Source organism: Equus asinus, chromosome 5 (genome assembly GCF_041296235.1).
Source record: "Equus asinus isolate D_3611 breed Donkey chromosome 5, EquAss-T2T_v2, whole genome shotgun sequence".
Classification (NCBI taxonomy): Eukaryota; Metazoa; Chordata; class Mammalia; order Perissodactyla; family Equidae; genus Equus; species Equus asinus.
Genome location: NC_091794.1, coordinates 62039084 through 62055693, shown reverse-complemented (window position 1 = coordinate 62055693; position 16610 = coordinate 62039084). Strand labels below are relative to the sequence as shown.

At 45.9% G+C, this 16610-nt stretch overlaps 1 protein-coding gene across 12 annotated transcripts in view; it reads right to left on the bottom strand.

Annotated features, from left to right (window-relative positions):
- LOC106835338 (protein phosphatase 1L-like) overlaps positions 1–15662 on the bottom strand; it is a 151150-nt gene extending 135488 nt beyond the window's left edge. For all 12 annotated transcript variants that reach the window (XR_011503330.1, XM_070509696.1, XM_070509688.1 and 9 more), the window contains exon 1: positions 14060–15662. Coding sequence is in view for 11 of the 12 variants with exons in the window: in XM_070509696.1 (XP_070365797.1) it covers positions 14060–14443 (384 nt within the window). In the remaining variant the exon portion in view is untranslated. The remainder of the gene's footprint in view (positions 1–14059) is intronic.
- Between the last annotated feature and the right edge of the window lie 948 nt (positions 15663–16610).

The following is a 16610-nucleotide window of genomic DNA, read 5'->3' as shown; positions in this document are numbered from 1 at the left end:
GCCAGTCTTCTTCAGCAAAAAGAGGAGGATTGGCAGCAAAAAACAAAAAACAAAAGGGCATGAAGAAATTTTTGAGGGTGACGGATATGTTATCTTGATGGTGATGGTTTTACAGGTATATACAAAACTGATCAAACTGCACATATTAAACATGTACAGTTTATTTTATGCCAATCATACCTCAGTAAAGCTGTGTTTAAAATAGCAAAGTTGAGAAAATTGGCAAAATTTGAATGCGGACTGTGTATCGTATTATAAAGCAAAGTTAAATTTTTCTTTTTGAGGAAGATTAGCCCTGAGCTAACATCTGCCGCCAATCCTCCTCTTTTTGCTGGGGAAGACTGGCCCTGAGCTAACATCTGTGCCCATCTTCTATTTTATATGTGGGACGCCTACCACAGCATGGCTTGCCAGGTGGTGCCATGTCCACACCCGGGATCCGAACCAGCGAACCCTGGGCTGCCGAAGCGGCATGTGCGTACTTAACCGCTGCGCCACTGGGCCGGCCCCAAAGTTAAATTTTTAAAAATGAAGAAGGTGGATGTCCTAAATCCCCATAATATAAAGTCACCATCAAGGCTGGGGACAAGGACTTCTCTCTGGTAAAGTGGGGACATCAGTTGGGCACTCCCACTGCTATCCTATTTTTGAGAGAAAAACAACCAGCTGTGCCCTTCATCAAAGAATGCCCTCTTAAGCAATCTTTCCAAAGTACATGCCTGCCTGTACTCTTTCATGTCTAAAACTGTTTGCACTACATCATCCTCCGAGGACAAACAAGTTCCATCTCCCTGTGGCTCCGCAGACCAGAGCAGGGCCCGTGGCCCTAAAAGGAAGGTGTAGAGAGCTTCTCTGGCCAATGTCAGGATCCCAGTTCTTTACCTGCGTGATTTCTTCGTCAGCAGCCGCGTGGATCCCCCAGACATTACAAAGACGAACTTCCTCTCCGAGAAGTCCTTGCTGCTCAAAGAGTCTCACTCTTAGACAAACCAGAACCAGACATTTACCAAACAGTTTAGGCCTGAAGGTCCCATTTTGGATGCTCAGGAGGGGTGCCAGGCAAGCAGGAAAGGTCAGAATCCCCAGTTAGTCTCTCTTTGGAAATGACTGGAGGATAAAATCCCCCAGGTCTCAAGCCACACGCAGGAAAAAAACAGCAATTGTGAACTTTTCCTACGTATTTATGAAAATAATTACCAGGCTGAATTCCCATCTCTACGTTCCCATCCGGTGTCAAAAAGATATGGCTAGCACTTAGATTAAAAACAAAGCATCCAGGGGCCAGCCTCGGCCGAGGGGTTAAGTTCACACGCTCTGCTTCAGCAGCCCAGGGTTTGGCCGGTTTGGATCCTGGGTGTGGACATGGCACCACTCAGGCCATGCTGAGGTGGAGTCCCATACAGCACAACCAGAAGGACCTGGACAACTAGAATATACAACTATGTACTGGGGGGCTTTGGGGAGAAGAAGAAATCAAAAAAAGAAGATTGGCAATAAATGTTAGCTCAGGTGCCAATCTTTAAAAATAAATAAATAAATAAAGCATTCAATATGGCATTATAATTATCGTTCTAAAACTGACTTTAAAAATAATCAGGATAAATAAATGTTAACTCCAAAAAACCCACATGTTTATTCTGCTTTCTATCTTTAAAACTTTAAGAAACTAAATTTTCTCAAAGTAATCACACACAGAAATATATAATATGCTCTATTTAAAACATAAAAGAGTTCCTGTCGCCACGTGAAAATTTCAAAATATTCTTCAATTTCTTATTCTAGTATCTTACAGAAGGTACAGTGAAATGATACCATTCACAAGTTTACACAAACTCAAGATACTCTCTTATATCAGTTAAAACACTATAAAACTGTATTTTACATGCACATACTTTATTCTGTACTATACCTTAGTTCAGATACTACACATCTATAACTACATATTGCTCTACAGAATAAGAGGCACAAAATCCCATACATGATTCTTTATGGGCGATTTGGGGGGTCTTTCAAGGGAAATTGTGGCCATATGTGATTCTGCCTTTATACACCAACCTAGGACCCGACCCCACAGTATGAGACTCTCCTGGAAGCAGCTGCAGTTTCCTTACAGGACAGGTAGTTGAAATTAGGGCAAGGATTTTATGCACAGGAAATCCACAAGGACAACCTTCACCAAAACCGGCAGAAGAGCCCAGCAAGAAGGCTCCAGACCTCCCACTGCTCTGGAGCCAGAGGGACAGATTCCTGTGTGTGTCTCACTAGCGCCTCCCCAGCCTGCAGAATCGTATCCTGTCGAGTCAGATGTTTTGCCTGTAGTTCAGACAAATGCTTCCCGGACATTTCCATGAGATGGCTCTAGTGATGATAGTTTTTTCCCAAAGAAGACAAGACAGACTTGGTTCTTCCTTTCACGTGATCAATGCACGCTCATCTCCATTATGTTCTAGTCCATCCTCGTGATCATTAATTCTCTATATTACTATATCTTGAATATCCTTTCTTCTTTGGCTCTTACTTTAGCACTGGTTTCCATTTTTCCTTATATCAGCAAGGAAACTTTAGCCCTATTATCCATAAACTGAAGCCACCTCATAGTCCCCTCATGTCAAGCTTTTTAACTAATCTCAAATACAGGAACATGATAACACTCATTATCAATGAGAATTCAGAACACTGTTCTGTTCTAGTTAATGAAGTGAGGCAGAAAACAAAAAGTCTAACTATTTAGAAAGGAGGAGACAAAATCACATTATTTGTACACAACATGATAGCATATCTTTAAAAAAAAAAAAGTAGAGAAAGACTGAATCGCCAGAAAAGCTACTAAAACTAAATGGGAATTCAGTCAGTAAGCACTGTTATAGTCTGCCAATAATGAGTGAGGAAAACATAATGAAAAGATGCCCTCATTTTCATCCACTTACAGCACCAGCAGCAGGACAAGTACTTCATCCTCACACGCAGAATCTACTCCAAGTGCGTTCACTTGGCCCACAGAAAAATCCGAAGACTGTAACATCCTCCCCCTCCCACTGTAGCCTAGACCACTGCCAGGCTGTCCCCCTCCAAAACGGGTACAAAAATTCTGAACCTCCCAGGAATCTCTTCTCTTTGGCCTGGAGGAGATTTGAATCTTTTAAAACAAAATAATAGAACTTAAGATACGTAGGGGCCGGCCCTGTGGCCAAGTGCTTAAAGCTCCGTGCGCTCCGCTGCAGCGGCTCAGGGTTCGTGGATTCGGATCCCAGGTGTGGACCTGCTCCACTCATCAGCCAAGCAGTGGAGACATCCCACATACAAAGTAGAGGAAGACTGGCACAGATGTCAGCTCAGAGCTAATCTTCCTCGGGCAAAAAATAAAGGAGAAGGATTGGCAACAGATGTGAGGTCAGGATGAATCTTCCTCAAAAAAAAACTTATGATATGTAAACATTAAGAAATAAAACTCCTTCTAAATTTGACCAGCAAATTCATTGTCTAAAACAAGAAGATAGTAAAATCAAAATGAACAGCCAACAAAAGAACTGCCATGACACTCCCACATTCATCAGTAGCATTAGCTGTGCTGAAAACTGACTTAGAGAGAGAGAAAAACCACACGCTGTTGTTCTCAAACACTCAGGCCCCTGCTCGTGCTAGTTTACACAGAACTGAGAGAAAACCTGAGTGAGAAAACTACCTACTAATAGCTTCTTAAAACTTGTTGGGACCCTAAAAAACCAAATTTACATCTCAGCTCCTAGGCAAAGTCATCTCTAAGCCAATCCAAAAATAAGATGGTTTACTCTTTTCTACAACCTTGTTAAGCTAATTTTTCCCCATGTCAGTGGTATATACTTTACAGCAACATTCTTCAACGGAGTTGCTAATGTGCAGACAAGAAATGTTCCAGGCCATCTTCTCTGAACTCCCTTCCCACCTGTGTGGCCCACCCAAAAACCATTCCTCATCTTCCTAGCTAGCTCCTGGGCTGTCATGACCTCCAGAGAAGGCTAGACTCCTCCCCAGCCCAGGGTGAATTACGTTGGGTCAGAGTTCATCACAGTGATGGTATTTCCATGACCAAGCCACTGGTTTAGGCATGGACACAATTCTGGCCTGGGAGATGGGAGGGGTAGTTTCTGGAAAGTTTTCCTCAGGCTTTAAGAACACAGAACGGGTACAGTCTCTTTTTCACGTCTCTGGATGTGTAGTTACATAAAGACTTGAAGTCACTGAGCTGCTGGACCAACCAGCCTTGGAAACTCCCACTTCAAGACCTTTTGTTATGTGAGATAAGAAATGCCCCCCGTGTTCAAGCTGCTTCTGTTGAGTTTTCTGTCACTTATTCCCAAAAGCTTCCAAATAAAGCACCATCTAGTCTTCTAGCTAGTATTACTCCACCTGTAGAAGAAGCCTCTGACAGCGGACAGAAAAGACAAAATCAACCAATCTGTAAAACTGGAAGAGGATCTGTCCTTTACGGCCAAACTAGCTCTTCACAAAGAGGAGCTATTATTGATCATCTGGAAACTATTCTGTCTTTGGTAGCAATTACCCTCTCTCTCCTTTTTTTGAGATGAGTGCTTCTCCCATAAATCGAATGTCCTTATTTAATATGGGGGGAGGCAGGGAAGAGATTTTGATTACTATAATCTTACTAATTTACAAACAGTAACAACCTAATCCTAATTTATCTCTATTGAGACCAGACTAAGAAATAGGCCTAAATCAAAGGGACCTAGTTCACACATAAAGATGAATTCCCTGAAAGAAAGGACTATGGAGAAAAAATTCTCCAGGGACAACGTGGAATCTCCTCGATGAAAGCCTGTAGAAACACAAGATTCATGCAGCTGTGAAGCCTTAGGCACTATACTTGGATCATACGGCAATTCAAGATCCCTGCCACGCTGATCTAAAGAGAACATTTATCTTCTTTCTAAACAGAAATGTAGAAAAACATCTAAGTGTCAAAATAAAAGCAAAAACTTCTTAATCTCAAACTCTACGACAATTATATATACTTATGCAAACCATTTCCTATGGCAAATCCACCTCATTACTCTAGGGAGCAAAAAAGGCAAACAGTATGACCAAAACTCCTACTATGTCTCAATTCCCGGCAAATCCTGACAGTGTCAGGAAGTGCCTTATTCAGCCAGAAAATGTCCAGTGACTAATTTAACTGAAAGGTAATTTATTTAATTAAAAAGAGAAATGGAAGCACTTACTGGATTAAAAAAGAAATGGTATATATACTTATCAGAATCAAACAGTTTCCGCCCTATGGCAATTCCATAACTAAGGGAATACACCTTTTTAAACGTTTTTAGATTAAAAACTTTACTGTCCAAGAGTAGTGCTGACTATAGACTGTCCTGTTAAAAATAGTTTGAAATATTTAAGATTTATGGCTCCAGGGCACTAAATCCCCACTCACATTTATAATGACCAAAACGTAGAAGATGAACATTGAAAAGCAACTGCAAATAAGTGTTCATTCTCCAGGGAAGTCGTAAGGTTTGCCGACATGATGTGCAATGGATAACTGGTCTTCGGTTCAGCAACTAAGACATAAATTATGTGTCAGCTGCTCACACAGGCGCAGGACAAGGAGGGCAGTGATGGTATGGGAAAGAACGTGAGTCTCAGAAATACAGCCTACTGCTATCGTCCCTTTCCCGCTTGTACACATTACATTAAGGCACCCTTTCCAAGTGATTACAGACCCAGAGATGCCTAGCCTGGGGAGCAGACAGTTCTTCTGCACACGTTAGGAAATGGAGACTCTCTCTGGTATCGCTGTACAATGCACATCTTGCACCATCATACGTAGTGGCCCCAAACTCACCTTCCGGAGCCCCGTGCCCGGCAGCAGACGGGAACTCCCAGGTCTTTTAGGAATGGGGGAAAGGAAGTCTCATTCTTAACAAATTCAACCACCAAAGCCCTCCCTCATTCTAGAAAAGTTGGAGGCAGCAAAGGTTCCATTAAATTGGGCCCTACTTCTCACTAAACAGAGAAAGAAAGAATTCTCCAGCGAGATCAAGGAGTCAAGATTTATAGGTTTGTTGCTCAGATGGAAAGTAAATCTTCACTTTTACAGCAAGGCTTTTTACAGCACAGACTTCAACTTTATTGAGAGGATATTAATATATCTGTATTATGACTTTTATGATTATTCACTTAAAATGCTTTGTATTTTTCAAAGGAGGGCCTATAACTATAAAAAAAGCTATAAAAGGTACAATGTGCCATTAATGATTTTTTTAAATGATGGCTTTATTTGTTTTTTATTTGTTTATTTAAACTTTGCCTTTGAAGATTTATATGAAAAACAGATTATAACTGGGGCCAGCCCAGTGGTGTAGTGGTTAAGTTCTTGTGCTCCACTTCGGTGGCCCGTGGTTTGTGGGTTTGGATCCCAGCCACAGCCCTACACACCGCTCAGCAAACCATGCCGTGGTGGCATCCCACATACAAAATAGAGGCAGACTGGCACAGATGTTAGCTCAGGGCCAATCTTCCTCACACACACACAAAAATATTATAACTAACCATCACCAAAGCTTGAACTTGACTTAGGTTAATTGAGGGAATAACGTAATAAGTAGTCTTCTGGAATAGAAATACAAGACTAGCATCTACTAAATAGACCAACTCAGTATTACAAACGAATGAGAAAATATTTTGCTGTTTAAAACTGGCAATCATTTATATATTAGGAAATTATTTTGGTCCTCAAAAAAAAAACTGCTTCAGCATAAAAGAAATTATACAAGTACATACATACCCCTACATACTTATCCTAAAGTCAAGCCTTTGGTACTTAGAAGTAAAATAAAACATAAATCACTATTGCTTATTGAGAATGGCTATGTTAATGCCACTCTAAGTTCTATGCAAGCCTTTCACGAGCCAACAGGCAAAAATGTTAGAGATTCTCTGTAGCGGGACGGAGATTCTGCCAGCGAACAAGGGGAGTGGGTGAGAACAGCTGTTTGAATGTGACTCACCGTCTGCTCTGACTTCTGACCCCACTATGTTTTTAACTGCAGGACTTTCTTAAGTAATTGCGAGATCCACCGACTAAGGTTTCCAGCATAGAGTTTTCAAGACCACCACCACATGTCGCAGGGACACAACCATCAGAATCAAACAAGAAACTCCCAGTCCTACTGAGCAACATGAGAAGACCAGGCAGCGTGCACCTAACAAGGCCGTGCACGCTTCATGACTCAGACGATGAGATCTGAGAGCTTCAACCAGAAACTGATAGCACACGCTCTGGAGACAGGCGGCTCCAAGTCTGAATCCCAGTTTCAAAGCCTCCTTTCACCACCTGTGAGCTGTGAGAGATCCTGGGTAAATCACTTCACCTCTCAGTGCCCTCATTTCTACAGAGATACAATGGGGACAACATGGCACCTACCTCAAAAGCTGTTACGACAATGAAAATTAGGTGATATATATCAAGTACTTGGAAACACTGCCTGGCATTTTATACATAGTCGATAAATGTCAGCCATTATTATTATTACCAGTAATAGTGGTTTCTTTACTTCTCCTCCAATCCAGAAATCCCACTTCTGGAAATCTACCCTGGAGAAATAATCCAAACTACAGTAGAGGCACAAAAATACTTAGTACCATGTTATTTACAATGGTGAAAAGTTAGAGAAACCTAAATGTACACTAATAAGGAAGCAATTGAGACATTTATCCAATATCCATCCAGCAAAATATTAGTCCGTAACTAAGAATACATTAGAAACACAGTAAAGAATTATGGAGCAAAATGGCTATGTGTTTATACAATTACACAAAGCGAAAAGAGCCAAAATTTAAAACTATATGTACATCATTATAACAATGTAAAATTATACTTAAAATGCATACTAAAAAAACTTAAGCAAGTAATACACCAAAATCATCACAGTGGATGTGAAGATAATATTTGGGGTGAATTTTTTTCTTTCCTGTACTATCACATAGTCATATTACTTTTATAATTTTCAGCTTATTTTTAAATGTTTAACTTGCTACAGACTTATTTTAATACTAATTAAATAGGGTTAGGAAAATGGTAACAAAAGTTAAACCACAAATACATTACTGAAGTGGTTAAGAATCAAAGTAGAAATTAAGAATAAAACAAGTGCTTGAAATATTAACAATCAAAATAAAAATATTATTTAAAAAACTGAGTCCCTAATGAGTTATCCAGTATTTAAACTGGACAGAGTCCAGGGACCCCTTACATCTGAGACTGAATGATATACATATTTTTTATTGTAAAATGACTGTCAGGGAAACGAAATGATTTAAGAGAAATGAAGACATTGCGCTGTTTTTTAGTCTTGGAAAAGCTATCTCCTGTAACAAAACCTAAATTAGTCTCGGTAACAAAGTAACATAGTAATAAATGCCTTTCCATTGAATAAATCAGACCTTATATATAACATATCTTTTCATTGTTTTAAAATGAGTCCATTTAGATAAGGTATGACAGAAATAACGTTTTACAAATTGGGGAGGAAATGGTCGATGAACATTTTATGAATTCCAGAAAATATCTAAATAGAAGGGAGGAAGGAAACAAATTTCTAGCCAAACTCACTATTGTCCAAATCTGTTAGCTCAGGGCTAATCTTCCTCACCAAAAAAAACAGGGGGGGTGGGGGGTGGGGCGGGCTCATCTCTCCAAGTAGATGGAATGCTCCCTGAGGGCAGAGAATGCACTGCTTGATCTTCAGGCATCAGAGAGAGTTTAACAGTTTTCCACACGTGGCAGACTATATAGAAAATGCTGGTTTAACTGAACTGAACATCTAAATAATCCGTTCAGAAGAGGCACCAAGGTCAGCAGTCAGCTCAAAAAGGTACCTAAACACAGGATGGGGGCAAGGGGAGGGGGCTTATTAAGGGGGAAGTGCTCCTTGCCTTTTGGCAGAAATCTTAATGTGCCACTTTAAACCAAAATAATGTGAATTTTCTCTTAAACCATAAGGCATTTGTCCATAGTAAATCCACAGGCCTCTTGTACATCAGTAATGTGGGAACCCAACATTTACTAAGAGCAGCTGTAACGCCTGAGAGCAGATCACTCATTGTGCCACTCGTTATTTATTTATTCAGAACTATATCTAACTTCAGAAAGGATCCAGTGAAACGTACATAAGTACATATACCACAACAAGATAAAATGACATACCTAAGAGGAGAAAGAGAAAAATGGGACAAAAGAAAGCTGAATGCAGGAAAGAGAGGCTGTCCTGGGAGTAGGTTCATGCACCAAATTAATGTATTCTATAAAATTCTGCACATTTGCTCCAGGAAGGTCAGAGGTTTGGCTCTAAGAATTCTAGCAGCCAACAAAAACAGGACGATCCAATCAGTTACACGAGTCAGCATCTTAAGATAAAAATAAAAGCTATCAGAGAACTCTCTCCCCCTTGGTCTTCATAAGAGGAAACTACATCGTGTAACAAATCAAATACTCAACGACATCCTTGCAGCTGACTTGTCACAGCTTCGAAAGACCATCCCTCATAATGACCCTCCCAGGCACATGACAGCACACAAGTCAAATCAACGCAAATGACGAAGAGGAAGGCAACCCACCCAAGGAAAGGGTCCACTACACAGCCCCTGCAGGTCTAGCTTTATCAGAAACAGATTTCATTCCACCTAGACTAACCTAAAATCCAGAGGCTTCATGCATCCACTTACCTTGAAATTATAGACAAAACTTGATGCACAAGTCCATTTCTCGGAGGGATACGTTTGTAGTTTCATAACATCCTCAGAGAAGCATGACTCAAGAAAGGATAAGAGCCCCTGATCTACAGCACTAGACTGTGTGCATCCTTCAGGCATCCCTCCACAAGCACTTTCTCTTCGGAGATTTGGAGAACTGCTGAGCCTCAAGACCGCAGCTCCTGACAAGCATCTGATGGGTGCTCCTCTCTGATGTGAATGTGGAACTCTGAGCTTAACCACTGGCGAGGCTGTGTCTCAGCCGTACAAGACAATGATACGTGACCTTTCATACCATAATGCCCACAAGCACATGGAGCACCTAATAATCTGCTCTTCTGGGCAGCTTTCCACTATAAGCATTCACAAAGTTACCTCAAAGGACTGGTGATATTTCCTCTAGATAACATAAAAAGTAAAAACAAAAACCCATCTTTTGCTTGCAGATAAAAATTACAGATAAGCACAAAAAAATCATTTTCCTACATAAACATTATTTTTTAATTTTAAAGATAACCTTCCCACGTCAGTTGATACAATTTGAGCTATGTTCTTTTTTGCCTTTTTGTTGTCTTCATCTTTTGCTATACCGCAACACAAGCACTGCCATAGCCTTAGACACACACACACACACAGTCGACCATCCACCCATAGTATCGTGGTTAGAATGTCTCAAGGGCCCAAGGCCATCAAGTGAGGAAGCTGGCCTGTAGGGCCACCGAGACAAGGCCCTTTAAGATCTCACCCATCTAGAAGTCACAGGCATCCAGAGTCTGGTCCTCAGCATAACAAGGCCAAAGACATATCTTTATCAAACATACACACTTGAGTAGACTCAAGAGAACTAACTCATCCTAACCCAACTAGAAGGGACTGAAATGCAAATGAGAATACCAATTTACTAACTAATCAAAGAGAATATCCCTTCTCACTAATCAGAAAATTCACATCTGAAGCCACAACGCTGCTTGCCTAATGCTAGGATACGAGGTATCCTGGATTGATAGTCAATTCACCACAAGTTAGACCAAAGAGAGACAGAGAGTTTGGGGAACACCCAATGAATTATCCAACCTACACCTTTTTAGGGACCAGAGTTGTCCCTTTCACATGCAGGTCTCCTTCCCTTGGACATCATCGCCCTAACACTGCAGGCTTCTTGGTCTGCAGGCTTCTTGGTCTGCAAGCTTTCTTCCTCCACATCCTTCTCTCCATTAGGAACTTCTCTAGAGAGGGTACAATACAACTGATGAGGGTGTGCCGTACATGCATCATTAGCCTTGTTTCAGATCAAAATCTCCCAAATAAAGTTGCTCAAGCAACCCACCCGAGGCCACAGCTGGATAAGGCAGAGCAGAGATTCAAAGCCAGATCTCAAGCCCGAGCCCCCTTTCGAGCTTGCAGTAAATGACTGCTTTCAAGTGTCTTCCCATGGCTTCCACCTCCCAGCCTGATTGAAATGCCCCTCCTCAGGGTCCCCTAACACCCCAAGCACCCCATGGCACTAAGTGCTCGTACACAAATCTCTCTCTCACTACACTGAAACGTTCTGAGGACGGGGATCATAGCTCACTCATCTCTGTATCCCTCGTGTGCTATCCATCTATCCAGATAAATATGCAAACTAACTTGTCAGTGGTTTAATATGAAGGGCACCAAACTGAAGGCCTTGAACTAGCTGTGTAGGCTTAGGAAGGTCACAACTTCTCCAGCCATCAACAAACATCTCATCTAAAACATGGGATGAAATGGATATATGAGGCGGCTTAGGTCCCTTCTGGATCTAAAAAGCACTAGCACTATAGACGGGCCCTGGTTTTTTATAGCCTATCTCAGCAGTTTGAATTATTAGAAATAAGTTAACCTCGGTGGTCTTCTGTACCACTCAACAGAAGCATATACATAAATAATAGTTCAGAAAAAGATTCCTCTTTTCTGAAAGGAGATAACTATCATTTACACCAAAATCAAACAGTGGCACAGTCCTCTGGTGACTGTTCAAGGAGCTGAACACCACAAAAGGCAAGAATTTGACGGTGGGATTTTCTTTGAATAAAAGAAAAATCAGGAGAGAAATTAGCACCTAATATTCTTTGTTATTATCATATTCCCAATAGCAACTAACTCACTCCTTTTTACAGCACTTTCCTTATTTTGCTCTAAAACAAAGCCAAAATGAATGAACTGGCTCCATACTGCAGGAGGTCAGAAATAGAACAATTACTTTATTCTTAAGGGTACTGATGATATTAATTATTTTGCAAACAACAGGCTTTCTAATGTAAGGCACAACGGAAAGCATTTCATAGTTTGGCTAACAATCATCATCTTCTTGTTTAGCATTTAAAAACTTAATGAAAAGCCCTGTACATGTAAAATACTCCTGGTTAAATAAGAGCATTTATCATGTCCCTTTTCTGGAGGATATATTTACTGGAGAATAGTACTGGAAATTTTTCAACCTGAAATCTGCTTGGGTCTGTAACTTTCAGGTTTTAGAATATCAACTTAATGGAAAACTTAAAATACCCATTCACTTACACGTGCGGGCTCAAAACATGTCAATATAGCACAGCCAAACAAGTACAACCCAAAGTTCCACAACATTAACAGTATATCCAGACCTTTCAATTAAACACAAAACTGTGCTAAGGCCAGAAGCAGACTATCATCTGCCAACAACTTTAATGTAAAACGTATACAGTAAATATAAGCTTTGCTGAATGGTTTACGACAGTCCAGGCACATAAAATGAAAATACGCACATTCTAACTCAAACCAAGGAAACAAATCAGTCATTATACTGGCGACCTCATCATTAAGGTGTGTCTTCCTCAAGTACACAGCATGTCTGTCAATCAAGTTCACATCCTCCTCCTCCTGTGACAGGAAAGGAAGCTCACACTACACCAGAGGCTGCGAATCACAACCAGCAAGAAACCCTGAGTAGCAAAGCCAGAATACAGAAAGGGCTGGGGCGGGCGGAAACAGGAGAAACTGACTTCAGCTCTACCAAATACACTTTCCAACTAAGTTTGTCACTTCTGGCAAAGCTGGTTCTACAAGGCAGGAAAACACACTGTCCTGGAAAGAGGAGCAGAGCAATGGGTGAAGTCATTTTGCATCGAAGATGCAGATAAGCTAACCAATTGAAAGCTTTCTCAACGTCCACCCAAAACAAAGACTGAAGAACAAGCAAGCCCTTGAAAAGGAGTGACATGCCCTACCGCCCATCCAGACGCCAGAAGGGCAAAGAAGAGAAGTGGGGGAAAAGTTGGATGGGAGCATGGGGGTGTGGGGGAGGGGGAAATGGCGAAGGAGGGCGAACATGAGTAAGAAATTATGCTGCAGAAAAACAAAAAAAAAAGGATTCAGCAATAAACTGTCACAAACTGCCAAACTGAGAGAGATGGGGCCGGCCTGGGGCTCTGTGGAGCGCCGCGCTGCGGCCACCTGTGCCACTCACCCCGCCTGAGCCCATGCCCCAGGACCAGAGCCAAGCCCCGCCTCGACCTCCAGGAAATCCGAGCCCCGCGCACAACCAGGGCGCCACAGAAATGCGGGAGAGAGACCTGACTCGGCCTCTACCTTCGCCTCTGGCTCCGAGACAACCCCCAAATAAAGGGGTTTAGCAGCAAGGACACCTCTTCGTGCTCACGCCGGCCAGGGCGTGGGGGTGAGATCCGAGCGCCGCCACCCCTGCAAAGGCCGGAGGCAGCTCGGTCCCTCTCCCCGATCCAGCCAACGCGGGCGGCCCGCTGTCACCTGGCCACACTGCACCCGCCAAGTTAATGGAGCCGGGAAGCAGCGCAGAGACGCCCCTCGGGCGCCTCCTCGGGGCGCAGGCACGGCACGGAGTCCCAGCTCCTTCACCCACCCTGACTCGCCTCTGAAGATTCTGTCCCTTTCCCCAACGAAGCATCGCAGACACTTTCTTCCGTCTTTGTGCGCAGCTCAGCCCAAACCTCAGAACTGAAGCTCTGAGGTCCCGGGCCAAAGGCCACCCCAGAAACCACTCACTCTTCCCGCGAAGCCCGCACGGACACCGCTGGGCTCCGGCCCTGGGGAACCTCACAAGTCACGAGGCACGAACCCGGCTGTGGACGGCCCTCCCTCCCCCAAACGGGATCCAGCCGTGTTTTGGGCAACTTGAGCCGCATTTGAACGAGCGGCCTTGTCCAGCCGGCACCAGGTCATCACCACGCCCCTCGCACCCAGGTCCTACCCCGCGGCGCAGGCAACGTCCTGGTGTACACACACACACACACACTCACACAAGCACACCCTGTCAAACAAAGCCCCGGAGAACTCCTACCTCGCCCCCGTGCCCGTCGAAGATCCCGAAGATGGACGGGTGCGACTTGTTGGCCAGGTCCGTGAGAACTTCGAAGCGGTCCTCCATGTGGTCTCTCCGGCCCTGGATGGAATACACCGCCACGTTGTGGCTCTTGAACTCCCAGGTCTTGGAGAACTCCGCCTCCAGCACGTCCAGCCCCCCGAGCCGCTCGGTCTGCACCATCTCGGCCACCTTGCCCTTGACCATCTTCACGGCGTCCCGGCTGGACTTGACGATGGTCTTCACCTCGTCCGTGTGGAAGAAGTAACTCCACAGCGCCAAGCTGATGCACAGCAAGAAGAGCGTCTCGGGTCTCAGCAAGAAGTAGCGCATGAGGCGACCCAGCAGAGACAGCAAAGTCATTGTATCCTCGCTAGAGCCCGACCACCAGCACGCGCGCGCCCCGAAGGCTCGCCGGTCCGGAGCGCGGGGGGACGGCCCGCGGGACGGGCAGCAGGAGGCTGCGGAGCCGGGCGAGGGGCGGACGCCGACGGCTCGGCGCGGCCCGGAGAGCAGAAGCGGCCTCCCTTTTGTCTCCCGGCCTCGCGGCCCAAGGCCCGCGCCCGCCGCCCGTGCCGCCTCCCCTTCCTGCGCCCCTTTGTGAGGCGGCGGCGGCAATGAAGCGAAAGTTGCGCCGGGAGGCTCGGCCGCGGCGGGCGGGAGAGTCCAGGGGCGCCGGCGCGCGCACGGCCCCTCCGCGGGCCCCTCGCCGCTCGCGGAGCGGTCAGCAGGTGAGGCGGCGCGGGGCGCGAGAGCCGGCGGTGAGCGAGGCGAGCCCCCTCGGCCGCCGCTGTAAGGGAGCGCGGAGCCGCGAGCCAGCCGATCGCTTCAGACGGCAGTCCCCTGAGAAAAAAAGTTTTGCGGGAGCCTGGGCAGAGGCGGGGGTCCGCGGAGCCCGGCGACGCATCACGACGGGCGCGGAGCCGCAGGCGGCCGGCGGCTCTGCGTGCCTCTCCCGGCAGCTCGCGCTCCGCTCGGCTTGACTCGGCTCGGCGTCGCCCGCGCGCCCGCTCCTCGGCCCGGCTCGCGCTCGCCCCGCCCCCGCGCTCGCCCCGCCCCCGCAGCCGGGACTCCAGGCCCCGGGTCTCCGGGCGAGCTGTCAGAGGCCAGGGAGCCTCGGCGGCGGACGGCGCGCACGCAGCCCCGGGCGGCCCAGCGAAGCGAGGGCGAGGCGAGGGGCGCGTCCACGGCCGAGCTCGAGCGGACGCTGGTTCCTCCTCCCGCGCGGGCTCCCGGGACAATACGACACTGACCCTGGTCGTCGTCACGCTCCTTGCCCGGGAGCCGCTGCCGCCGCCGGCTGGAAAGCAGAGGTCCGGCCTGAGCGCCCCCCCCCCGGCAGGCCGCGCGGTAGCGCCGTCCCCGCGTCGCCCGCATAATGCAAGCGAGAAGGGACGCACGTCTGCCGCCTCGCAAAGCGGGGCGGAGCGGGCCGGCCGCTGGGGTTCGGTGGCGGGGGCCTGCCCGGATCCCCCGAGGCGAGGAGGATCGGGGCCTCGCAGCCTCCTCGCGACGGGCCAAGACCCTCTGGAGGAGGACAGCAAGTGAGGACTGGGGCGCCTGGAGGTCGCTAAAATTCTCGCCCCCGGAGAGCGAGGAGGGGCTGCCTCTGCGAGCTGCCGCCCGCGAGCAGGGGACTCTGGCACGGAGGCTCCCCTGGGCGCTGCCCTTCCCCGGAGGGACAGGGAGCCTCCCAGCGTGGCCGGCGCGGCCAGTCTTCCTCAGCAAAAAGAGGAGGATTGGCGGCAGATGTTAGCTCAGGTCTAATCTTCCTCAAAATAAATAAATAATTACAGAGATAGATCAAGGATAGTTGTTTTCCGAATAAAATTTTTATACCATTGCACCAAGTGTTTACATAAACCCAACTTATCCTAAGAATCTTGCATCTGATTGCCCTAGGCTTCTCTAGGAGAATCTTCAAACAAGCTTCCTAAATTATAATCTTAATCTAAATCATCACCTAAATTTTTTTATCCTAATTAACACACATCAACATTCTAGCTAATTTATAATATGAAACATTGTGAATAGTTGAATAATCCTGCTTAAAACCCTTAAATGACTTCTCATTGCTCTTAGAATAAAGACAAAAGTCTTAGCTATGGCCTTCCTCTCCTTCTCAGCCTTATTCCACGCCCCCTGCTCCCTCAGCCCACCCACTTCAGCCACATTTGCCTCCTCACACTTCCTGTAAAGCATCAAGCTCCCGCTTGCCTCGGGCCTTTCTTCCTGCAGTTCCGTTTAGCTGGAACGCTGGCCTTCCCAGGCCCACTCTCCCACCCACACTCCTAACTGGTGTGCCTCAGGCCTCAGCCCACACATCCTCTCCTAGAGCCTTCCCGACTCTGCAACCTGAGTCAGCTGCCTCTTGCCCCGCCTCATGGCAACGTGTACTTTTACTTCAGAGTGCTCATCAAAGTTGTAAACACATATTTTTTGTGAGTTTTTACAAATTAACATCTGTTTCCCCCCACTCTCACTATGATTTATATGCTCCATGAGGGCAGGAATGTGTCTGTTTTGTCCT